The sequence below is a fragment of the Chiloscyllium plagiosum genome, unplaced genomic scaffold, assembly GCF_037043375.1.
Source record: "Chiloscyllium plagiosum isolate Xiang-an unplaced genomic scaffold, Cpla_swu_hap1 HiC_scaffold_36, whole genome shotgun sequence".
Lineage (NCBI taxonomy): Eukaryota > Metazoa > Chordata > Chondrichthyes > Orectolobiformes > Hemiscylliidae > Chiloscyllium > Chiloscyllium plagiosum.
The window spans coordinates 20,556,930-20,583,612 of NW_028270174.1; the positions used below are offsets into that span (position 1 = coordinate 20,556,930).

Here is a 26,683-nt window from a genome sequence, read left to right on the forward strand (position 1 = left end):
AGTCCACACCGACCCTCCGAAGAGTAACCTACCCAGACCCATTCCTCTGAGCTAATGCACCTAACTCTATGGGTAATTTAGTATGGCCAATTCACCTGACTTGCACATCTTTGGACTGTGGGAGGAAACCGGAGCACCCGGAAGAAACCCACACAGATACAGGAAGAATGTGCAAACTCCCCACAGACAGTCGCCCAAGGCTGGAATCGAACCCGGATTCCTGGCCCTGTGAGGCAGCAGTCCTAACCACTGCGCCACCGTGCCGCCCCTTCTTCTGTCTTTGATCTTCCATATGGTGCATCAAACCTCTAAGAACCATAGCTTATTAACCTTCAGTAGCAACTATCCCTTGTACATGAACAGAGACGTTTGGAACTTTAATTACCTTTTTGATGTATGAACCACACATAAATCATAGTCAATCTTAGATTGGTCCCTTGGTAGTATCTGTCCAATTCCTGATTGTTTATTTAAAAGTGATGGGCATTTTACTGACATCACTTCCTACAGTCTCAGGATTCATTCATTGACATGACAAACAATTTGTTAAATAAATCCCTTTTGTGACAGCTTGTGTCTCTTAGCTTTCCCCAAAGCCAGAGCTCTTTACCAAGGTAAGGTGGCACAAGTAATGGCCACTTCTGTGACTGTCTAGGTATGGAATCAACACTGGATAATTGACGATCATTACAAATATCCCAATTGATACAACTAAAAATATTTTAAAAAGTTAAAAGACTACAAACACTGCTGTCGAACCGAATTCCAAAAAAACACATACAAAATTTATAGACATATTACATACTTTAACTTACACTTATCCAATCCAAAGCATGCATAATTATATCTTTAAATAAAAGCTGTGTCCATTTCAAAAGCACTTTCACATTTGTTAGCCTAAATTTCTATTAGCCTGAGCCATAAACAGCAATAAAACTATAAACTAATGGCCTTCATTTTGACTGGACCCGATGGCTTTCTTCATTACAGAACTGTTTACAACAAATCCTGAAAGAACAAAGTATAATCTAATTCCTCACATGCTTAACCAAATCAAAATGATTAATTATTGCAAAGTATCTCAATCCTGCAAGTTGAACGCACATCAGGAACTTTAAATCTGCAAAACTAAATCCTGTTTCTGTCCAATCGTGTCACAAAATTAGCCTGACTCTTTTGGGCAGACAAAGTGAGATGTTCAGGAAGCCAATGGAGTCCTATATTAAATGTACAGAAGTGCAATTTTAGGATGGTAACAATATTTCATTTTGTTTAGTGTTGAGGTTCACTCACCTTGACATTCTCTGCCTGACTCCACCACCACTGTCCATCCCTTATTATAGAGCCATCGAGTCATACAATACAGAAACAGACGCTTTGGTATAACCATTCCATGCCAAACATAATCCCAAACGAAACTAGTCCCACCTGCCTGCTCCAGGCCCATATGCCTCCAAATGTCTTTTAAATTTTATAGTTGTACCCACATCCACCACTTCCTCAGGAAGTCCATTCCACATGTGAACCACCCTCTGCGTAAAGAAAAAGTGTCCCTTATATCTTTTCTAAATCTCTCTTCTCTCAACTTAAAAATGTGCATCCCAATCCTAGGGAAAAGACAACTACCATTAACGCTATCTATACCTCTCATTATTTTATAAACTTCTGTAAAATTGTCTCACAACCTCCTACGCTCCAGTGAAAAAAGTCCAAGCCTATCCAGCCTTTCTTTATAACTCAAGCCTTCCGCACCAGGCAACATCCTGGTAAATCTCTTCATCCTGACCAAACACCCACTCACAAATTAACTGGGACCCCAGTTGAAGCCTATGACACTGAGTTCCTGTTCCCTTCCTCTAGAAAAATAGTGAATCCAGCTGGGATTGAACTTTTCACCAAGAGAATTTCAGGAAATGAGCTCTGGACATTAAGAAGCCAGAACATCGATAACCCTGGAATCATTCAGTGTTCCATTCACTTAATGGATGTCTTTTAAAATGTCATAGAATCATCAAGATCTACAGCGCAGATAAAGGTCCTTTGGCCCATAATGTCCACACCAGTGAAAAACAACCACCTAACTATTCTAATCCCATGGAGCCTATAATATTTGACATTATTAAACAGCATAATATCTTATAATAATTAATGTTGTCGGGGAATCTGTTAATAAGTTATCAATTCATTCAAAATAATGGTTCATGAAATTATATGAAATGGCATTCTCAATAGTTTAAAATGTTCTTATTGGAATAATTGGAGTAATCCTTGGTTGTTTCAAGTTTGAATGTTGTTTGGACTTTGAAAATGTGCATTTTTTGGAATGTGCTTTTTTTTGTAATTACAACTTTCATTTTGCTTTACATTGAAATATAAGCATTTAACTAAACTTTAAACATGGCCTGAGTGCTCTGTGATATCCCTAAGCTCCCAGAAAGAGAAATGACTTGTAACACTTCAGCAAAACATTTTGATTGGCTAATACATTTTTTATTTGACAGGAAAATGAAACATCATTGAACAGTAATATAGCTGCTTTTGCACTGAAGGCAAGAGTCGTATATCCCATTAATCAAAAATTCAGGGTAAGGATCACTGTTGTTATAATGAGTGGCAATTTTAGTAATACATTAAGCAGTTGATAGTTGTTTTGGTTTGCATTAATTAATAGATAATATATGATTATATTATGCTTTTGGATTGAAAAGCTGCATTTACTAGAAAAATAGTTATAAAATCTGGTTAAATGATAGTTTTTATTAGGTTTGCAATTTAAAAGATTTATATAACCAATAATTTAGTTGTCTAATTAAATACTCCAAATGCAAAATGTGATTTTCCACTTCTAGGGTGGGATGTTACTCCCTAATTCTTTTTTAATAAAACAATGATTGAGAATAAGTTTTCAATCATAAAAGCAAATTAACCAAGGATGCTGGAAATCTGAAGAAGTGCTGGAAACACTCAGCAGGGCTGAGACCAACGAAGAGTCATATTTGATTTAAAAAATCAACTCTCTCTGTCTGTCCAGAGGTGCTGGCAGACCTGCTGAGTCTTTTAGCTGATTTTCTATTTACAAGTTATGAATTGTGACTGGTATTTTATTTCCAGCCACTAGCAGATGGATCATCTCATCCCTCTCTATTAGAAGGATTGAAACAGAGAGATTCCACCAAAAGAACAGAAGAAGACTTTGTTTTATCAGATTCTGAGTTACTCGATCACAAGGGTGAGAGAGGTTCCTGTTGCTTTCCAGGGGATTGTCCACCATCAACAACAGTCTTTAATGAAAATAACACAGTTCCGATAGTGACTTTCTTTTCTGAGGTACTGGGATATACAAGGTAAAATATCTTCAAGAAGTGTACTCGGGACAGACATATGCCAATTTATCTCACTGTATTTCACTCAGTCACATCAAATGTGTTACTCACATGAAAGGGATAAGGAAGTAGCTAGGGGATAATTGGACCAAACTTGCAAAAGTAATTTTAATGTCACACATTCTATCTTCGCTGAAACAAAGTTTGAGACTGCGAGTTAATTAGAACAAAATGAGAAGATTTACTTCATTCTACAATATGAAGTCATGCATTCTATCCTTAATTTATATATTACTTGCATTTTATAATATTTATAATTAAGTATCAAAGCATAGGGGAAATTGGAAGAGTAGAAAATTGGAGCAGATATGCTTTCCTCCAATTAAGTTTTAAGAATCTGGGAAAAATAAAATAAGTTTATTGTCCCCAGAGTTGTTGGATGTTACTGCAGCCTACAAAAGTAAAATTAGAGGAAGTGAGACATCTGAAATGAAAACATAGAACACTGAATATAGTCAGAAGGTTTGGCTGCAGAGAGAGAAATAGAGTTAGTATTTCTCTTGCATGAGTTGGTGCCAAGTATCTCAGTGAGTCTCTCTCTGACTGCAACAAAGAATCTCAGTGAGTCTTTCTCTCACTGCAACCCCCAGGTCATCTCCTCTGCCCTGAAGCTCTTCAACCATGTACTGAAACAGACTCTTCCTCATTTCCCCTCCCCCCACCTTACCCCAGTTCCAATCTTCCAGCTCAGCACTGTCCTCATGACCTGTCCTACCTGCCAATCTCCCTTCCCACCTATCCACTCCACCCTCCCCTCTGACCTATCACCTCCATCCCCACCCCCATTCACCTACTGTACGCTTTGCTACCTTCTCCCCAGCTCCACCTCCCCCCATTTATCCCTTCACCCTGGCGCCTCCCTGCCTCCATTCCTGATGAAAGGCTTTTGCCCAAAACGTCGATTTTCCTGCTCCTCGGAATGCTGCCTGATCTGCTGTGCTTTTCCAGCACCACTTTAATCTAAACTCTGGTTTCCAGCATCTGCAGTCCTCACTTCTGCCTGGTATGTTTCCAGAATGTTCTGCTTTTATTGTTACTGTGGCATGAGAAGTTTGCATAGACCGTTTCTACCATAAATATAGATGTAGGAATCTGTAATGGAACGGTATACATTGTAAGAAGTTTAATAAGTAAAAATTCATGTTTACACATCTATACAGATGTTTCTACGTTTTCAGAATTTTTAAAATATTATTCACTGTTGATCATTTGTGATTTTGTGTTTTTGCCTACTTAACAGTCCTGAAGCAGAGCTTGGACTATACAGACTCTGTCTGCAGAACCTGAGGCTTTTAGATGCAGAATTACGACAAGAAAAATATATGGTATGTCTAGAGAAATAATAACGTCCTTCTTATATATAGAATATCCTAACCTAGAAATGGTGATGGTGTCATTGCATTGCCAGAAGCTCTGTATAGCCACAATTTTGTCCCTGTTAAGTTGGTCTTGTCATTATCCCATTCCAAATTAGGAGAATCACCTATGGTGTTCATGCCCGTACCAGCGCTGTTAGCAGGATCTCCCTTGAACTCAGAATGAATACAAGACTGCCAGTGAACTGCTGATAAATGCTTTGTTCCCCTTTATTGTTTGTATGTAACATAATGTAGATTATATGTTGCTTTTATTAATACTGTAAACTGCATATAACAAAAAAAAACATATATAGGTGATATTGCTGCGTTATTTGCCAAACCTTTATTGTTCAGGAACTCTGAATACGCCCCTCTTTCATTTTAGATGTTTCTTCAACTTCTGAAAATACAACTGAATGATTTGTACTTGAAAGAGAAAATAGATGAGGAGTTTTACAGAGACATTCTATCCACACAAGAAAAGGTAATGTTCAATCTCACACTTTAAAATCAAATTGAAAAGAAAGCAATCACTTAGTTTAATGTAATTTTGCAGTACAGAATTATTTCATTGTACTAAAATTGTGGCCTTATGACTCAAACAAAGTTTTATTCTCAACTACTCCATTTGAAAAGACAACAAAAAATAACCAACTAAATGATTTGTATCGACTGGTCAAGTGTTATGTTTGTTGTAAAATATCATAAAGATGTGGGCATGGGCATAGCTAGTAGCACATGTGGAAAGAAAGACTTACATTTATATAGCGCTTTTCATAGCGATTGGAGTCCTTAAAACACCTTGTAGCCAATCAAGTACTTGATCCTATTAAGTCACTGTTATAATTTTTAAAATTTGTTCTTGGGATGAGGGCATTGCTGGCTGAGCCAGCATTTATTGTCCATCCGTAATCTTCCTGGAAAAGGTACAGGTGAGTTGCTTTCTTGAACTATTACAGTCCTTGGGTGTAGGGACACTCTCAGTGCTTTTAGGAAGGGAACTCCAGGATATTGAGCCAAGGTCAGTGAACGAACAGTGAGATAGTTGTCACTCAGGATGGTGTGTGGCTTGGAGGAGAGCCTCTAGATTGTGGTGTTCCAATGTATCTGCTGCCCTTGGCCTTGTAGGTGGTATAGCTCACAGGTTTAGGAAAGTACTGTCAAAGAAGTCTTAGTGATTTGCTGCAGTACTTCTGAAAGATGTAACATACTATCATACTATTGCTCTGTGTGTCAGTGATAAAGGGAGGAAATGTTGAAAATGGCAGGTGCAGTGCCAATCAGTCAGACTGCTTTGTCCTGGATAATGTCAGGCATCTTATCTGTTTTTAGAATTCATCCACTCAGGCAAGAGGGGAGTATTCCACACACTCCTCACTTGTGTCTTGTAGATGATGAACAGACATTGAAGAGATAGGAGGTCAGTTACTCATCACAGGATTCTTAGCCTCCTGGGCCTCCTCCACTGCCAAATCCAAGACCCCGACGACTGGAGGAAGAATGTCTCATCTTCTGCCTTGGGACCATCCAACCGCATGGCATCAACATTGAATTTACCAGTTTCCTTATCTCCCCTCCCCTCACCTCATTCCAGATCCAACCCTCCAACTCGGCACCGCGCTCTTGAACTGTTCTACCTGTCCATCTTCCTTCTCACCTATCCACTCCACCCTCCTCTCTGACCTATCACTACATCCCCCCACCTGCATTTACTTTTCACTTTCCCCAGCTACCTTCCCTCCACCCCCATCCCATCCTCCTATTTAACTCCTAATCCCCCTTCACCACCCCCACATTCCCAATGAAGGGCTTATGCCCGAGACGTCGACTCTCCTGCTCCTCGGATGCAGCCTGACCTGCTGTGCTTTTCCAGCACCACACTCTCGACTCTGATCTCCAGCATCTGCAGTCCTCACCTTTTTTCCTAGCCTCTGACCTACTCATGCAGCCACAGTATTTATGTGGTCAGTCTAATTCAGTTTGTGGTCAATGGTGACCCTAGGTCACTGATAGTGTGGATTTGTCAATGGTAATGCCATTGAACATCACAGGGGAGATGGTTAATTCCATCTTCTTGGAGATGGTCATTGCCTGGAGTTTGCATGGCTTGAATGTTGTTTGCCACTTCTCTGGCCCTGGTGAATCCATCTCATTCATCTTTTTCCTTGGAGTCCAGTGACAATTTGAGCTGTGGATATCTGATTTGTTGGTATCTGACTGAGGGGGGGAGCATTGGATTTCTGGGTAGAAAATTCCCCTTCCAGGAATCAGGAAGTCTGACCAGGTGTGTGCTTGATTCATGTTAAGGTCTATCGGGTCTTGCAGAAAATAATGGCAGTGGACTCGTCACTCCCTTTCCATCTGGTGAACAGAACTTCTGCAGTGATCTTTAAATTTAGTCTCATGTTTCTATTTACAATGATTTCAGTTACTTTCTTAAAAGCTATGGGGTTCTACATAATTAAATAATTAATTTAAAAATGATATTGTTACTTGGGGAACTCAACAGCACAATGCTAGTGTATTTACATATTGACGAGGAGTGTTTTGACTTTGGAGTTACAAAATTGTAATTTCCTGGGCTGTTAGGAGGAATCATTGAGAGAAGTTGAGACATTTCTTCATAATAAAGAAAGGAAAGTAAATATATTTGACTTTGGCCTTTAAGGACCAGTTGCATAGTGAAATTTGCAGTGGCTCCAAGAGGGAAGGGTGGAGTGACAGAAAGCTGAGAGAAACATTATTCCAAACATAATTAATTTCAATAATATTGCAGTGAGGAATTTACCACCATTACATTATTTTTGAATCAACTCATTTTAGTTTTTAACTTTTTGTAAAGTGATATCAATGCACACCTTACATGTCATAGAGTTTTATGCATGGAAATAAACCCTTCGGTCCAACACATCTGCGCCAACCAGATATCCAACACTGATCCAGTCCCACTTGCCAGCACTTGGCCCATATCCCTCTAAACCTTTCCTATTCATATCCCCATCCAGATGCCTTTTAAATGTTGTAACTGTTTCAGCCTCAACCACTACCTTTGGCATCTCATTCCATACATGCACCACCCTCTGTGTAAAAACGTTGCCCCTCAGGTCTCTTTTAAATCTTTCCCTCTCACTTTAAACCTATGCCATCCAGTTTTAGACTCCCCTACCCCAGGAAAAATATTTTGGCTATTCACCTTATCCTTGCCCTTCACGATTTTACAAACCTCTACAAGGTCACCTTTCAGCCTCTGAGACTCCACGGAAAAAAAGCCCTAGCCTTTTCAGCCTCTCCTTTTAGCTCAAACTGTGATTGAACTCTTCTGTTTCAAAGGAACTGGAGAAGCTGGAGAAGACAGAGCAGCTGGTGTTGCGAGGTAAGGCCAACAGGAAAGACTGTGAGCAACATTATACTTTGGAGGAAACTGAACAAGATGAACATAATTATTTGCAATATACTATACAACAGGTAAGACTATTTCAATGTATAATGCAGTCTGTTGCAACAGCAGCAGGACCACATCACTCTTTATGGGAGAAGGCAGTGACCCAGTAGTAATCTGATTGGAATAATACTGTGCACCTTCAGGCTAATGGTTTGGGCACATAGCTGGAGTCCTATTGTGACAGATGGTGAAAATTGAATTCAATAAAGTATGGAATTAAAAGCTCATTAATTATGTTGATTGTCATTAACCACTGTTGATTGTCATGAATAACCATCTGAGTTAGGACTGAAATAAGGAAAGGTTTCTTTGCCCAGTGATTGGTGAGCCTGTAGAATTCACTTTCACAGAAAGCAGTTGAGGCCAAAAGATTGCATATTTTCAAGAAGGACTTAGGTATAGTTCTTAGGGCTAAAGGAATCAAAGGGTAAGTGGAGAAAGCAGTAACAGGGTACAGAGTTTGATGACCAGCCATGATCATGTTGAATGGTGGTGGAGGTTTGAATGGCTGAAAGGTCTATTCCTCTCTTTTTTTTTCTACATTTCTAGCTGGTGCACTAATGTCCTTTTTTGGGAAGGGAATCTGCGTTCCTTGTCTGGTCTGCCTATGGGCGAATCCAGACCCACAGCAATAGATTTGATTCTTAACTGCCCTGTGAGCAATTAGGGATGGGCAATTATTGCTCTCCTAGCCAATGATACTTATCATGAAAGAATTTTTTAAAATTTATGTCAGATGTAATGATTTGATTTTGCAAGCTAAGGTCATTTAAACATGTTCCCAACACAGAGTGCAATTCCACAGCAGTAAAGGGATAGAACTCATTATAGCCCTTAAACAGGTTAAAGGTAAGACTTGTTAAATATTTATTAGCCTTATTGAAGGCTGCAAGAGGAAAAACCAGTTGTAAGACCAAAAACAAGATGCATCTAAGTATAGATATAAAACTGAACCTCCATTAAAGTAGCAGAGCAGCATAATACATCCCATTTTATATGACAGACAAAGTACAATTGCAATTATATAATGTGAACACAATGATAATTTGCCTTGTTTGGCACTCCAGTAGCTATGCTTTGACAACCAGAGATCGCAAATCCTCTGAGGAGGTAGAAGTCAGACTCAGCACTGTGTACCAGCAGGATCCAAAAACAGATGTGGGAAAATACAGTATATTTTAAGGAACAGCAACATTATGCTACTCTACAGTACCATCTATTAGGTGGATGGACCATGATAATCTGCTGCAAACTTTGCTTATTAACCTGTTCCATGTCTGTTTTTTGCCCTTACCAAATCACCTATTGTCCGTACAATAACCTCATTGTTTCCTGACATTTTAGTAGGGAACACAACAAAGTGCAACTGGAAACCTTTGGCACACAAATTCCAAGACCTTCATGTACCAATAAAGTAATGCAAACGTGGCTGGTTATTGTTACTTAAGTCAGTTGACCCTTTGAGAAATATTCCAATACAGTGCCGTTTAGCAGCATTATTGGTGATTCAGTTGGAAAAAGAGACAAAAGTGCTGGCATATTATATATTGCTTGAAAGGCTTACTTGGTTGAATGTAATAAGTACCACCAATTGAGATCATGTGACATGGATTTGATCAGACTAAAGAAGGAGCTTGTCGGAGATGGATCTGGCCTACTGTACACCTACAGTCTCAATAGTGATGTAGGTTAGATTCTCAGAACCTGTGAATAGTTGCAGTAGTGCAACAAACTTTATATTGATTACTCAACATGTATCATCTAGTTAGACAATAGGTGGATACCCTAAACCACAATCAACTGCTTTGAGTTTGGAGGAACCCACACACAACTCTGTCTGATGTATATGTTAACAGTTTGACATGTGAGACGCACTCTAAGTGATATTGCAATCCTAAGAGAGAATCTGCCTTGTGCATCCTCCGATAATTCAGAATTGTGATGAATGAACTTTCCAACCATTGGAATTGCTTTTGTTGTGTTACAATTTGACTCTGGGAGCAGAACACTACATTCACTTATCAGTGGGTTTGCAAGGGTAGGGAGTTGTGACCCAGTAAACGTTTTGGATGGCCTACCATCAGCTTTTGTTTGCCCAGACCTGTCTGCTGTTTTATAATGTGATAGGTGATGCTAAGGCTGATCCACTTTTGGCCCAACTTAGGCTTTTGTTTGGGAAAATGTTGACCACCTAAGGACAGTCTCCCACCCAGTATTGCCACCCAGTCTCTATCATGTAGCATCAATATTGGATGCTACACGACACCACAGCACCCCAAACCCTACTGGTGTGTTACCCACTGTGCTCTCTCACCTCTTTAGTTTCACCATAAACATGCGCCACCTCCAGCCCGTGGACACTCGAAGATGGACCTGGGCTAATGTACACCAACAGCCTCAATAGTGGTGTGTTGGTGAGCTTCACCTCACCAATGCATCCTATGTGAAAATGAAAGTCCTGTCTCCAACCTTCTTAGATGCAAATCCCACTGTTTCCTGGGGATGGTAAGATCCCTTGCTGCAGTCATCAAAGTCTTGCAACTAAACTGCCACAGCTATCCTACACCCTGGGCCAGAGTGCTGAGTACCCAATAAGACATCAGTAGATGTTCCAAGATCCTTAGGTAGGTTTTGGTGCTTTCTGATCTTCCTGTTCTTCTTGTAAATTCTCAGTCCCAAATTACTTTTTAAAATGAATTTAAGTTTTAAAAATAACCTTTATGCTGAAAAGTAGCAGTTATTAGCAAACATTTAGAAATAGCTTTTAAAAATGCCAAGAACAATTTTTGATTTTTTAAAAAATATTGTAAGCACTATAAAATTTAAAAACAAACCACAGCATTTGAAGTTTTTTTTTTACCTCTGGAGTTTTCAGTCCACATCCATACACAAGGAAAGAAAGAGCAATCCCAGAATAAATCCAAAAGAAACGAGGGAAACATTAATGTTCCAATCTAGTTCAGAAACAGTCAAAGCACCAAACTGGGACAAAGAACCGAGTGTGAGAAATACTGCAAACTGCAAGATGGCAACTCTGATGGAGGTGGACCCAAGGGTCTGTTGTATTGTAAGTAGTGATCTCAGCCAGTACAGGAATTGAACCCTCGCAGTTGACATCATTGTGCATTGCAAATGAGCTGTCCAACCAACTGAGGTCACCATGAAGGTCACAGCTTCTTAGCCTTGGCCCTCATCTGGGGCACGATGACCCTTAGGTTAAATTCACCTGTCTAATGAGAAAGTGTGGACTTATGGTAACCTTACCTTGTCCATGGCGTGAATATAAATCTGTGATCTTCCTGTTCCCATTTTGCACCTATTATTCCATCAGAGGATTTATCCCAAAGTGTTCTTATTTGCCTCGTTTCCTTTAGAGCAAGTGTGCTGCAGTACACCCTGGTTCTGAGGGTCTGTTGGTCATGTAAATATCTTGGCAGGTTTATTTTTCTCTAAAACACAGGACGTTTTCTGTCCTGTGCATTTCTTAACATAGTGGAAACTCTATTATGCAAGTATTTTATTTTTTCGAGGGTGATTAATGCGTGCTACTAATATTCCTCACTCTCCTGCTTTCCGGTAGGTTGTTTTTCTCAATCTATAAGCTTTGAGCTGCCAGGAAGACCCTCATTGTGAGCCAAGGTAATCTATAATGTTGTTAACAATTGTTTATGTCAGCTCAGTGGATTCTTCAAGCAAATTGAAAGTGCTCGGTTCTCCCTCTTGAATCATTCCAAACTCTCCAAGATCACTGGACAGGAGATAATAAGGAACATGAGTGAGAAAATGTCACACGTGGAAAATCTGCTAACTGACTCCCTGACTTTTCAAATCACGGTTAGTATACATTAAAATATTCCTAGGTATCTTTGGACTGGAATTTAATATCTCACTTTTATAGCAGTGATACAAGTTCACCTGTTTTACCAAATTGTGTGACGCCAACCCTTGCTAATTAAAGTAGGTTGCTAGCAAACAAAAACACATGATCTCCAACACCACAGACTGGGAAGTGCAAAGTCTTTCAACTGAGCAACTGTTAAAGTGCTGCAATGCAACATAAAAAGAGAATTATGGTTGGTAGAAAAAATAAGAATGACTCTTTAAAAATGTGTATGCAACAATTTTTAACGAACAAGAAATACTTGGAAAGCAATGGGTGTGCCTCAAAGTCTGCCTTATTTTATTTTCAGATGAGCACCCAGCACTCCTGCCCCAAACAGGCAGAAAGCTACTCCCAAATTCATTCTATAGGAGCTGTGGCATTTGGTTCTATGATTGTCAATTGAGGGTCCTGAGGTAGAGGGGATAGATTTCTTTTTGGGGTGTTGATACCTGTTTGAGTCTGGCAATCACCAGCTGTTGTCTGAACCCAGCAATTGGCAGCTGCAGAAGCTGGTGTGGGCAGAGAGAAGAGTCAATTCTTTTAACTTCACAAGTTACTTTATTAATGTATTAAACCATGCACTTATTTTCTCTTACGGACTAGAGCTTATATATTTTCCAAAAAACCAAATTAAAAACCTATTTATACCCCCACTTGAGTCCCCCCAACATGCCTGAATCGTCACAGAATATGCAAGATCATTCCCGATCTGGATAACTGTTTCTCTGCTTCTCTCTCTCTCGCTCTCACTCTCGCTCTCTCTCTCTCTCTCTTCCCATTGGCTCAAGCTCAAATGTTCATTGTATGTCTTTACCTTATTGGCTCCAGATAAATGAGTTAGGTAGCATTACTTCATTACCCTTTGTCCAAATAAGGCTTCTGTATTACCTCGTCTTTCTTACTTTTTCTCTGAAGAATATGGGTTGGTACCCAGCAGTACCAGGACTCTGGTCATTCTCAGTTCACAAGCTGTTTTCCCCTTGGTGTGTCAGCAGTTTTTATATACTGAGCATTCCTAGCTCCTGTCAGTGATTGGTATCTCTGTGTCTCTGCAGTCTCCTGGCCAACAGGGGAGAGTGGTGAAGTGATTATGGGGTCAGCTTAGCAGTCAGTCAGGAGTTAGACTACATATTTGATAGCTTAACCTTTCCTGAGTGACTATTTTACTTAATTTTATTGCCAAACTCCAGATTTTCTGATCCAAATGGATACTTTTGGAAGATTCCAGACATAGTGGAATTGTACTTTGGAATATTTAATTATGTGGCAATTGTTTCAGAGTCTGCTATAATGGAGGTTCTGCAGGGACCCCAAATGCAACTTCCACTCTCTGAGGCTAACACTGCCTCTCTATTAGAAAATCCACACTTACTGTGCAAGCTGAAGCAATGTTACACCATCTCTGATGGCTGATCTTAAACACCACCAGAAAACACCTACATCTAGACCAAATTAGCAAAGGTATATTCATTAGGTTGCTTCTGTGTATGTTGCCTTATACCATCACTCCTGCTAGGATTTGAATAACATGTAATAGAATTGAGCAAAGAACTAAATTATTCAGCAGCGAATTTACGACTGACACAGTTATGCTCTTGTTGTAGGTTATTCTGGATAAGTTGCTGCGTTGGGAGTTCATGACAAAGAGCCTTCATTCCTTGACATGGCTTGTACAGCAAGAAAGCAAAGACAAGTTAATGATGCTGACATCAGTGCTGAGTGTTCTCAACAGAGATAGTGTATTGGCTTTTTGGCAAAAAGAAGAAGTTTTAGCCAGATTACAACATTCTGTTCAAGACAGTGTGGACACATACATCAATGGTAAGGCTTAAAGACAACCTTTGAGCTGAATTGTTGTTCACAGTAGAAGTTCAGTTTTATAATTCTAGTTACACTTTTTACTGACTCAGGATTGTCATGTCCACACGTGTTCAAAGCTGATAAAAAGATATGGATTGTATGAACCTAAAAATTGCTAACCATTTACTGTCATAACTAAAAATGATGAGTGTTTGAGCTCCAATGACAGTCCAAAGGACATTAATTCATTGCAAACAAGAAATACTTGTTTGTAAAAACAAAAAGGAATATTTGTAGGGCATAAAATATACCATTTTTAAAAGAAGGATATACTTTTGGCCAACGCCATTTCCACTAGTGACCAAGTGGACACCACTCACTTAACATTTTGCCTGGAATGTGTAATTTGATCCAAACTTTTTTTCCACAATTTATTGAGTATTTGAGTGATTCGTAATGTACATCCAACATATCTTATGAATAAAGTATATTTTTGAAATAAAATGATCCAGTGAGGCTTGAGGCTGACGGTGCAGCCTTTAAGCTTAGTTTGATTATGCCGAGATGTCAGTGCCTGATAGAGCTGCAGCAGAACGCCTCAGAATTGAGAACACGGATACTCCCCACATTTCAGAAATGTATAATTTTTAGAGATTTATAGAAGTGGCAGCTTTACTGTGTTGAGTAACCTTTCAGAATGTTCCCTGTTGTATCACAATACTATAATATGGAATCCTCAATGTGTTGCAGGTCATGTGAACATTTACAAGGACAGTCACTTTGATATGAAAGCTATAATTGAAATTCTACTTGCATTCTAAATCAAAAAGTAATTTTAATGAAATTTCTCTAAAATTAAAGAGCCTGAATATCACTTGACTTCTTCAGTTTTCCTATTGTAACTGGAATGTGGCCTTTGGTGGAACAGCCATTTTTAACTTTTTACTCAATTCTATCCAGCAGTTCCATCGATCTTCTACCAAAGAATCCCCTTGAAAATTGCTGAGTAACATTGACACAAATTCAAAAGTGCTTTGTGCTTTCAAACATTTCCATATACTCTATCCACATGTAACTTAAATATTTCTTTTACAGAATGTGCAAAACAAACTAAAGATCTCATTTTGGAAATGAAGAGAAGACACAGAACTTTGAGGAAACAACTTAAAAAGACAGAAAGAGATGAGAAAATGAATCTAAAAGAGCAGGCAAAACAAATGTTTACTCCAATTGAATTTATTCAGGTCAGGCAATAAAATATTCGTGAGATGAATTTGTTGGACATAATCGTTGGAGTTAACACGTTGGGCTCAATCAATGTTTTCAGCATGAGAGAGTAAATTTTTTGTAATAAATCTAATCACGGGCTCCATAAGGGTTCCCCTTCAGCAAACGTGCCCGTCAATTTCCTGTTTTGATTAAGCACCATCTAGGAAGGACGGTGTTCCATTTACAAAAACTAATTCTTCAGCATTCCGATTCTGGTGATCAGATCCTTCTGTAATGAAACCAATTCCTCCAGCATTACATGGCATTGGGACCAGAGTGGAATTCCCTGCGCCATAAGCTAAAGCTTTATTGAGCTTGATCCTTGAGAACAAAATTATTGAAATCTCCCAGGATGTGGCAGACACTGGAAAACAGAAGTAGGAGCGAATTACTGCAGATGCTGAAAACAGTGCTGAAAACAACTGTTGGAAATCACAGCAGGTCAGGCAGCATCAGTGGAGAGAGAGCAAGCTAATATTTTGAGTCTAGATGACTTTTCATTAGAGCTGACGTGAAATGTCTGATGGGGAAAGTGAGGACTGGAGATGTTGGAGATCAGCATCAAAAAGTGTGGTGTTGGAAGAGCACAGCTGGTCAGGCAGTGTCTGAGGGGAAGGAGAATTGAAATTGAAGAGTTATCTTGACTCAACATTAGCTTGCTCTCTCCATGGATGCTACCTGAACCACTGAAATAGGCACTGGTCTATCTTCAATAGCTCAACTGTTTGAAGACTTCAGGAAGATTTCATGGAAAACATTTGCCCTTTGTTTTACCATTGCGCTCCAGCTGTACCTGGATCTACATGAAGATTACATTGTTGAAAAAAGAGCTTAATAATTTTTGCTGTCTTTTAGGTTGCAGGGAAGGCTCTGCATGAACTGCATTTAGTTCTACCCAACTCCTGAAAGGGGTCCCTAAGTAGTCACTTGGCCTCTCGTTAACATATGGAGCAGATGCCAATTTTAAGGGAACTGCTGGCATGCCTGAATGTTATCTGATTCCAATATTGCTCTAGAAGCATTTGCATTGTCTCTGGATACAACGTATATACTTCCTGGGAATTTGATCATTTTGACCCCTGTTTCATACTGATAGAACTCACACAATGTCAACCAATTTCTTCCTTCCTATTCTGTAAATTTCCTCCCTGGTGTAAAGTTTTCTGCATAAGGAGTTATGTTGATTAATGTTCAGTCACTTGTACAAAGAGTCCAAGTGTCTGAGCATTAAAAAGCCTATTGACAGACCACCAGATAGATTGAGTTGTAGCTGGGGAAGTTTCAGTCATACTTTTTTTTTGAACTGGATTCTATTGTAATCCTGCACGCTTCTGTGTTTTGACACAAGACAAACAACATGCTAGAGAAAGTGGTTGTTGAGTTAACATAATAAAGCAAAGAAGTGTGGATGCTGGAAGTCAGAAACATGCAAAAACACAAATTGCTGGAGAAACTCAGCAGGCCAGGCAGCATCTGTGAAGAGAAAATAGAGAGTTAACATTTCAAGTCCAGTAACCCTTCTTCAGAATTGACCACAAATGCTGCCAGACCTGCTGAGTTTCTCCAGCAGTTTCTGTTTTTGTGAATGTTTCCCTTCATGCTGAATTTGGATATTTCAAAAAGAGATTTTTATTTTTGTGTCTCTGTGAAAATGTTGTGACAAATGTGCTGTGCTACATTTTTCTCTCTGTAGATCTTCAGAATAATGTCTCCTTCAGCTATTTAATTCTTTGTGCATTCTAAAATTAATTAGAACAGATTACGAGCAGATTGAATGAAGACATTTCACTTGTTTGTTGATCGCTTGACATAACGTAATATAGTTGTGAATTTTATAGAGTTATCATGAGCTCGCAGAGAGACACAGACAGACCCGCTATGACGTTGAGGACAAAGAGGATCGTAATGATGTCAAGGCAATTACTAAGCTGTGGAAGGTAAGGATCCATTAAATCTATTTCACAGATTATCCCTACATAGATTTCAGTTTTTGACACATTTTACAAAAAAAATTAAAAGGTTTTATTCTACTGACTGAAACTTAAGGAGTGTAAAGTTTCAATAGCATTCCAGTGCTGCAATAGGCTTTTCCTGATTTAAAGCAAAGGATTTAATGATGTACCATTTCTTGTTCGGTCATGACCTTTATAGCCTCAATTTATTATACGCTGCCATAAGTCATGATTACTGTTTAGCACTGATTAAGTGCTTATGGACTGATAGTACATTTACTAATGGTATAATAGGTTTTGAAAATCCACAATGGGCCACTCCTCCCTATAAATGGTAAGTTACACCCTTTACAAACCTTCACCACCAATTTTGCAGCTGAAATTGAATATGCATGTGGTTCCCGACTTATGTTTACCTTAGAAACATTCGTACTTAGGAACAAGATTCCATATTACTATTAATTTTAAGAATCTGATAGGTGAGTGTTCACCCGTGCTTATGAACAGGTATTGTAATCAATTGTGTTCTGACTTGTGTACAAATTGACTCACAAACATACTCCTGAACAGAATCCATTTGTAAGCCAGGGATTGCCTGTAGCATCAGATCTGGATGCATAACCAAAAATGCTTCATGAAATTGAAAACATATAGAATTGTTTTACTTAGTTATTACCAACCAGTCCTCCCTCAAATTTGTGGTTCCACTCCTGAAAATCTTGATTTTAAATGAATGGACTTAAGTGATTCAGGGGTTCCTGTAGAAATCAAAGATAAACTTGAGGTTAGGTTCCTTCGGGCATTTCCTTGCCCAGAAAAACAAATGTGCAAGTTGCAATACAAGACCATGCATGTACAGCACTGAGCATTCCTAACTGAAATAACTTACAAAATAAAATATAGAATAAATGCAATACATTGGCCAAGGGGAAGCAATGCCAGGAGGCAAGCTGAACAAGGGCAGCATAGAAAGAAATGCTGTGGGATAGGGGGAAAAGGCAGCATTGAGGGGATAGGCAACACCTGGAAGTAACAACAGTGAAACGGAAATGATCCAATTTATAGAAACAACTCAAAGAAAATCATTGAGATTCAAATGAATTTACTTGAAGTGGAGCAACACAAAATTGAGGATGACCTGCATTTGTACTTTTCCAGATGAGGATTGTCTATTCAAGGAAGTGAGATATTTTGTTTCTGTTCCCTGGAAAAATTGAATGTTTTGACGGCGACTTAAGTGTAGAGTTTTGTGGAGAGTATAGCTGCTTTAACTCCAAACGTCACAGAATCATGGAAGTTTATAGCATTGAAAAGGCAATTCATCCCATCATATCTAGGCCTGGCTCCTGTTGAAGCAATCTAATGTCAATCTTACCTCCATGTTCTTTCCCTTACCTGTCAAACAGATTTGTGTAACATTATGCAGCAGTGTGATATTTCCATGTACTTTACCAGCCAGCCTTCCTTCTGGTTGAGTGTGTCTAACAGTTTATTGCAACATCTGCTGTAGTATGCAAAGTCCCATTCTGTAGTCCTGCAGCATTAGATTAAGATTGCTTCAATTTATTTCACCTTAGCTATCATAATCAGAAATCTGGGGAGACTTGTCTATATCACTAATACTCAGTTTTTCGAGGTGAGGGAGCTGCGTATAAACTGGTGTGTCGCACAGTCCTTAAATTAACCAATTATTCTCAAGCCTGCATTCAAAATATTTGTCATGTGTGAGTAAAGTGAAATCATAAATTTGAAATGTATTGGGATCATTTTCTAATTTTTTGCCTTCATTGAGAAGTCTCCTACACTAGTATCACACATCATAAATCCAGATGTTGTACATGATTTCCATATTTATTTTGTTCAGAAGTTTGTACACAGCACTTTCCCATGTTTTGCATGCTTCTAGTGGGTGAGGCTATTCACTAACAGCATGAAGTGAAAATAAATCCTTTTTAGTTTCATCAAAAGCTGTAGAACCAAATGTGAGATTTGGACAGAGTGGATTTCACTTTGCAAACATTTGAGTTGAAAATTATTCTTTGGTGTTTTCCTGGTTGGTTTCAACTTCAGAAAATTGAAACTGCTGTTGTCTTACTAAAGTAGACACATAGCAAAATAAGAACTGCTGTATCATACAGAATCTGCATTCTACATCATCACGGACTCTGGACATACTGATTGAGGAGCTCTTCACAGAAACCCTACCAAAACTAGCCAGTGTATCGTTATCTGCAATGGAATCTCTAAGAAGCCGTCTGCTGCAAGACCTAACAGCAAGAAAAAAAGCAGCAGCAGCAGAAAGAAAACAACATTTGAAACAGTTTCAAGAAGAACTGGCCCAACTGAAACAGGTATGCAAAATAAATTATTGGCAGTCCCTTTTTTGTTTCGTAATTCTCTTCCATTCTATTTTGCCCATTTCCACATGTCAGTGACCAGTATTCAGGTTATTAATTATTTGACCAGGTACTTGAATTAGTTAGAGATTAAATGGTTAATCAAAAGAAATAAATTGGTGTATGAGGAAAGCTAGCTAGAAATGTAAAAGGGTGTAACAAGAGTTTCTACAGGTAACTAAAAAGTGAAAAGGGAAATATTTTTGTCCTGTAAAGAACGAAAATGGTGAGTAAGTACATAATGAAGAAATGTCAGATGAAATTAATTAGTGTTTTGCTTCTGTTTTTGCTATAGAGGGTACAAAAAACATCTCAGTAATAGCTGTCATCATGACATGGAAGGAAGAGAAAACCTTTGTCAAGTTACCATTGCTAGGGAAGCAATGCTGAACCAATTAATGGGGCTTCAGGCTGATAGGTCCTTGGGTTCTGATGGATTTCATCCTAAGGTCTTAAAAGAGGCAGCTGATCAGGTAGCAGATGTATTGGTTTTAATTTTCCAAAGTTCACTAGATTCTAGAACTAGCAATGAATTCTTCTGTTCAAGAAGAAAGGGAGGTGGTTAAAAAGGAAACTAACAGCCAGTAAGGTGGATATCTATCATGGAGAAGATGTTAGAATTGTTATGATCCCAGATGATGTTATTACTGGTCATGTCAGATTCCTGACACAAATCTGAGTTTATGGATCATATTTTGTTCATTTTAATGTGGTGGTCTTCCACTCAAATGCAGACATGCAATGTTGTAGATTATTTTAACAATAATTCAATATTTATTACACAAATGAAATGAAGATAACAAAGAATAAACCAAACTCTTCACATAGAAATACAGTTTAAAGGATTTCAAAACACAGTAAAAAATATAATCCCAACACTATAATTTTACAGAACTCAAACACCAGAGAATTCTCCATCCTATTGTATCTATAGATTTGATTTAACAGTTTCTTCCAATCCCCAGTGTTTGATCACCTCTTCCTTGATTATTCTCACAACTGAGCTGAGACTTTCTCAGCTTCAAATAACCCATTCAGAGTGCTAATCAAATACTTCTAATCTGAAATTTCAACTGAAAATTTAACACTGCGGTAATGTATATCCTAACCATTCTAAGCTAACACGTTTCTTCAAAAAGAAACTTCAATCAGTACTTCTGCAAATTGACTCAAAAAGCTGAGGGGCTTTCCACTAAGTAAAATAAATAATTTCTTTTTTATAAATGAAAGCAAGCTAATCATTCTCGGGTCTCTCTCCCCCTCTCTCTCTCTCTCTGTCATTTATATTGGTTTATTCAAAGTGATCATGAAGAGTCAACATGGTTTTGTGTTTAAACAATTTACTATTGTTCTTTGAAGTGGTAACATATTCTGTGGAAAAAGGATAGCCTGTAGATTAACTGCACTTGGATTTGACAAGATTTCGCATCAAAAGTTATTGTGTAAAGTAGAAGCAGTTGGTATAGAGGATAATCTATTGTATGGTTGGCAGAAAATAAGGAGTATGACATTTTTTATGATTGACTGGAGTCTTATTAACAACTTAGATGAGAGAAGCAAAGGCATAGTAGATAATTTGCTGCTAATACAATGATAGATAGGAACGTGTGATGTGAAGAGACATGAGGAGGTAACAGAATTCGAGGTGCAGAGTGATCTAGGTTTTCTAGTGAATGAGTCGAAAGAAAGTTAGCATGCAAGTATAACAAGTAATCATTAGAGTTAATGGAACGCTATCCTTTATTACTAGAGGAATTGATCAAAATAACGATGTTATGCTTCAGTTATTTCGGACATTGATGAAACAATATTTTGAATATTGTGTACAGTTTTGGTCTCTTTATTTAGGGAAAGTTGTAAATAAATTGAAGATGTTTCAAAGGAGGTTTACTAGATTGATACCTAGAATTAGCAGCTAGTCTTACGAGGAAAGATTGGACAGACTGGGTTTGTTTTCAATGGAGATTAGAATAGTGAAGTGTCACTTGATTGAAAGATATAACATCCTAAATTCTTTTGACAAGGTAAATGTGAAATTGATATTTATTCATGTGGGTTAGTGTAGAACCAAGGGCAGAACTAGCAGAACTGTTTTAAAATGAGGACAGGGATTGGAAGAATTTTTTCTTTGTGGGTTGTGCACTATTGAATTCGCTAAGGGGAAAGATTTAAAAGGGACCTAAGTGGCAACTTTTTCACGCAGAAGGTGGTGAATGTATGGAATGAGCTGCCTGAGTAATTGGTGGAGGCTGGTACAATTACAACATTTAAATGGCATCTGGATGGGTATATGAATAGGAAGGGTTTAGAGGGCGTCAGGCCAAGTACTGGCAAATGGGACAAGATTTGTTTTGGATATCTGGTCAGCATGGGAGAGTTGGACCAAAGGGTTTGTTTCATTAGATTAGATTAGATTACATTACATTACAGTGTGGAAACAGGCCCTTCGGCCCAACAAGTCCACACCGACCCGCCGAAGCGCAACCCACCCATACCCCTACAGTTACCCCTTACCTAACACTACGGGCAATTTACCATGGCCAATTCACCTGACCTGCACATCTTTGGACTGTGGGAGGAAACCGGAGCACCCGGAGGAAACCCACGCAGACACGTGGAGAACGTGCAAACTCCACACAGTCAATCGCCTGAGGCGGGAATTGAACCCGGGTCTCTGGCGCTGTGAGGCAGCAGTGCTAACTGCTGTGCCACCGTGCCGTTTCCATGCTGTACATCTCTATGACCTCAGAAGACAGTGGAAACAGCATAATTGAAAAGTTTTAATGGGGAGATAGATAACTTTTGATTTCTTTGCTGATCAAAAGTATATCAGGAGTAGATGGAAATGTGTCACAAAGTCACATAAACAGGTCAGCCATGACCACCTTGAATGCTAAAGTGGACTCAGGCAGCTGAATGGTCTACTTTTAGTTGAGATTTATGTATTTGTATAGGTGGGTACTCATTTTGAAAGTACAGACTTTGTGTGAAAATTCCATCTCTCAATGCAAAAACTAGGTATGGATGGATGAGAAAGTAATCAACTCGGTGAAACAGAAATATCTGGTCGATAAGCAGGAGAAGATCATTCAAGGATTCCTACTGAGGCAGAGTGACCTAGATGAGAAGTAAGTATGAATTATTTAATGGTGACCAAATTGGAAAGTTACTCATGCCATTATGTGATTCAATTAAACTATTCCTCTATATTTTCTTTATTCATTAACTTTTGTTTCCTTGAATGTTCTGCCCTTCACTTAAAAGTGCAGAAATCTGGCTGATGTCAGCTATGACCATTTTGTCTTATGCAACTCTGCCATATTCGGTGATACAATTAGTTGCTGAAGCAATATAAGTGTTTTGTTTTTCTTTCCCAGATGTGCTTATTTTTATAAGATCATAATGTATAGGAGCAGAAGTAGCCCATTTATCCCATCGAGTTGTTCAAGGAGATCGTGGCTAATCTGATAATCCCCAAGGTGGCTACTTATGTTTGCTCCCCATACAAAATAACTTAGCTGAATCACCTCATGAGAACCCAGTTTTAACTGGTTCTTAGTTAAGGTGATCTTTCAAGCAAGCAAACCTGTGCTGAAGGCTGGCATCTATGAATGTTAAACTACATATTTTAATTTAATGACAACTACGAACTAACTTAGGCTTGTACAAAATACAAATTCAGTATTTCTTACCCAATGATGCACACACAGGGTCTTGCTGAGATGCTGTTTCAAAATGGCATACCTCTCTGTCCAAGAACTTGTTTGTTTATTTAGGATTTAGACCAGAAGTGTTAACATCAATGCAAGTTTTCATAATTAAGTTTGATACCATTATTCTCTCACTTGCAATGAACTTGCAAGCAGGAATCTTTGGATTTAATCTTGTGTTCCTTTGCTGATTTTAGCTTAGAACTGCTGAGATCAGAGCCTTTAGTATTGGCTAAAACACAAGTCAGGAGGTGTGTACCTTTAAAAAAGCAAAATACAGTGGATGCTGGAAGTGCATAGAATCATGCAGCATGGAAACAGACCTTTAGTCCAACTAGTCCATGTTGACCATGTTCCCAAACTAAACTAGCCCCACTGGAGTCTAAATTTGGCCCATATCCCTCCAAACCTATCCTATCCAAATGTCTTTTAAGTGTTGTAACTGTAGCCACATCCACCACTTCCTCATTCCACACAATAACCACTCTCTGCGTAAAAAGAAATGCTCCTTATGTCCTTTTTAAAACTTCCTTCTCTCACCTTAAAAGCATACCCACACCCGAGGGAAAAGATTTTTGCTATACACCCTATCTATGTTCCTCATGATTTTATAAATCTTTATAATGTCACCCCTCCGCCTCACTCTCCAATGGAATAGATCCCAGTCTTTCTAACCTCTCCTTATAACTCAAACTTTCAATTCCGGGCAATAGCCTGTAAATCTTTTCTGATTCCTCTCTAATTTAATAACATCCTTCCTATAGCAGGACAACCAGCACTGTGCACAGTACTCAAGAAGAGGCCTCACCAGCATCCTGTACAACCTCAGCATCAAGTCTCAACTCCTGTACTCAGAGGTCTGAGCAACGAAGGCAAACATGCTAAACACCCTCTTAACCACCCTGTTTACCTGTGATGCAAGTTTAAAAGAATTACGTACCTGAACTCCTCGGTCTCTCTGATCTACAACATTACCCAGGGATCTACTATTAATTTTATAAGTCCTGCCCTTTTTTTGTTTTATGAAAATGCAATACCTTACATTTATCCAAATTAAACTCCATCTGCCACTACTCAGCCCATTGACCCAGATGATCAAGATCTCTTTGTAATTGTTTATAACCTTCTTCATTGTCCACTATACCACCATAACAAGAGTCATATCAAATTCAAACATTTAATTCTATTACTTTGTCTAGAAATGCTGCCAGACCTGCTAAATTTCTCCAGCACCTTCTTCTTTTAAGTTTGGGTATGGACTGAGTCACCTTGTGCTAAACAGGACAACGCGTTTACTTTCTGAATCATTGCTGAAGCTGTCTACTATACTCTAACAATAAATGGCAAAGTTTATCTGCTTCCTCATTGTGGACACATACAAATCCTAGTTCAATTCAACTGCCCCTGTGTGCCCAAGGCATTGGAGAACCTGTGGTGCTAAGAACCAAGCACTGTCTGAATAATCTGTGTATGTGATCACTTTTTGCACTTACTCATTCTTCCAGGGTTTCTGAAGGCATTATTCTGGAGCACCAGGTAGCTTTACAACCCATGGTTAGGCAGCTAACTCTGAGGCACTTCAGTCTCATGATACTCAAAGAAATGAAGCTTTTCAAGGCAAAATGTCTACTCAATGAACTTGAGGAACAACGGATGAAGGAACCCCCTATTTGGGATCAGTTTGAGGATGGAAACATGAAGCTACAGGATAATGAGGTACAGAACTAATCTGTCGAGAGTGTGGTGCTGGAAAAGCACAGCCGGTCAGGCAGCACCCGAGGAGCAGGAGAATCGATGTTTCGGGCATAAGCCCTTCATCAGCCCTGACCTGCTGTGCTTTTTCAGCACCACACACTCAACTCTGATCTCTAGCATCTGCAGTCCTCACTTTCTCCACACAAATAATATGCACCATCTGTTTGCCAAAGTTAATGATAATAAATAATCGCCACTGACAGTTGAGCTTTAGTTTTCTAGATTTACTTGTCAGTAATGTAACATTTAAGGTTAACAGGTAGTAGATATAGAAGAAGGGTTTTATTGTATATGTGTGTTTGGATTAGGGGAAGGCAAATCATACATTATATCTCTTCAAATGTTTGCCTCTGACAGTTTTTTGGATTTTGTTTATATTTCAAAAGATGTCCAAATTCTCAGAAGAACAGCGGAAGCTGTGGAAAAAGGCTGAAATATTAATTCACCAACAGCTGGCTGCAGAATCTCAGGTTTTCATGGATCTTTTACAGCAGCACATGGCACAGGAGATTGGCCGTGCTCTTACCCATCAAGCCAGAGTGCACTCACTCAAGCAAAACCATGATGACAACAGGCAGAAACTTAAGGTGATATTCGTTAGAAGCTAACGTAGCCTTGCATAATTGGTCTCAGATTTCAATTCCTATAAACCAATTCAATGCAAAATTCATACATTGGACTGGTTAACACAGCTCAAGAATAGATATTTACACTTTGCATTCCTTATTTCAGCCTGGAGTCATCACCTGGATAATGATTTGGGGTTATACTAGACTGTCACAAAAATGAGTATTTTGTGAATATTTGCATACTGGCTCACATGTTTCAGTATACAATCTTCTATTTTAAGAATTAAAATTTAACCAGTGGAAATGAGATAAATGAAATTAGTGCAAGCCTGCAGTCTATTATAGTGAAAAGGTTGGGGTCATCTTGACTTCAGCAATTAACAACTCAAAAGGTAATGATATAAAACAACATGTGGATTTATGCAGTTACAGAACTGGTGATATGAAGTCTGCAATCTGCAATAATGACAATCCATAGAGATGCTTTTGTTTTGGGAGTTGGAATTAAATTAGTTCCAACATGTGTGTTGAACCCAGATAATTATAAAACCCATTTATTTAATAAGATCTAAACAGAAATTTTAAACAAAGGAATAATTTATCTAAATGTCAGTTTGAGAACACTTTAGACCAGGCTATATAAAAGTTTATATGAGTGGAGCTTTGGAGGTAGTCTGTTTTAAATTTATTTGGGTCCTTTAGTTTCACTTTGGATCTTGGGTGATTTGTAGCTCACTAACGAATGGCCATAGTACATGGCTGTTAGGTAGACCTGGATTGTAAGCAGAGTAGAACCCTGAGATCAGCGTTCACCTTGCGAAATATGGGTGAGTCTTAATCTCTGCTTACATTTTATGAAGGAACAGAAACTGGAATATTGCCTAGAATGAAAGTTTTCGGAGAATCTAGAGTGGTCCTCCACAGAGTCTTGTGAAAAAGAAAGTAATCAGCCTGAAAGTATTCAGAAAGTAACCAGAACAAGGGACAAGCTATCCAAGTCAAGAGAGGGTAAATGAAGAGGGTACCTCTGATAATCACTACAGGTGAGGAGAATTCTGCAGAGGACTGTGGCAAACATCTGGGTGGTCCCTACGGAAATAAAGGCCTTTAAGCTTGATGTATCTTATAAAGACATTATTGGGGAATGTAAGAATTAAACAGAGTGC

The 26,683-nt window shown here is 38.7% G+C and overlaps 1 protein-coding gene across 4 annotated transcripts in view; it reads left to right on the top strand.

Annotated features, from left to right (window-relative positions):
• Positions 1-26,683, top strand: part of evc (EvC ciliary complex subunit 1) — a 50,784-nt gene that overhangs the window by 7,480 nt on the left and 16,621 nt on the right. For 2 of the 4 annotated variants that reach the window (XM_043674235.2, XM_043674236.2), the window contains exons 3-15: positions 2,502-2,585; positions 3,112-3,344; positions 4,624-4,708; positions 5,127-5,225; positions 8,072-8,206; positions 11,859-12,017; positions 13,671-13,887; positions 14,962-15,110; positions 16,974-17,072; positions 19,226-19,438; positions 22,502-22,611; positions 24,699-24,909; positions 25,335-25,535. In XM_043674235.2, coding sequence (XP_043530170.2) covers positions 2,502-2,585; positions 3,112-3,344; positions 4,624-4,708; positions 5,127-5,225; positions 8,072-8,206; positions 11,859-12,017; positions 13,671-13,887; positions 14,962-15,110; positions 16,974-17,072; positions 19,226-19,438; positions 22,502-22,611; positions 24,699-24,909; positions 25,335-25,535 — 1,995 coding nt within the window. Of the gene's footprint in view, positions 1-2,501; positions 2,586-3,111; positions 3,345-4,623; positions 4,709-5,126; positions 5,226-8,071; positions 8,207-11,858; positions 12,018-13,670; positions 13,888-14,961; positions 15,111-16,973; positions 17,073-19,225; positions 19,439-22,501; positions 22,612-24,698; positions 24,910-25,334; positions 25,536-26,377; positions 26,561-26,683 lie in introns of all 4 variants that reach the window. The other 2 variants (XR_006309074.2, XM_087980035.1) reach the window with 2 other exon arrangements.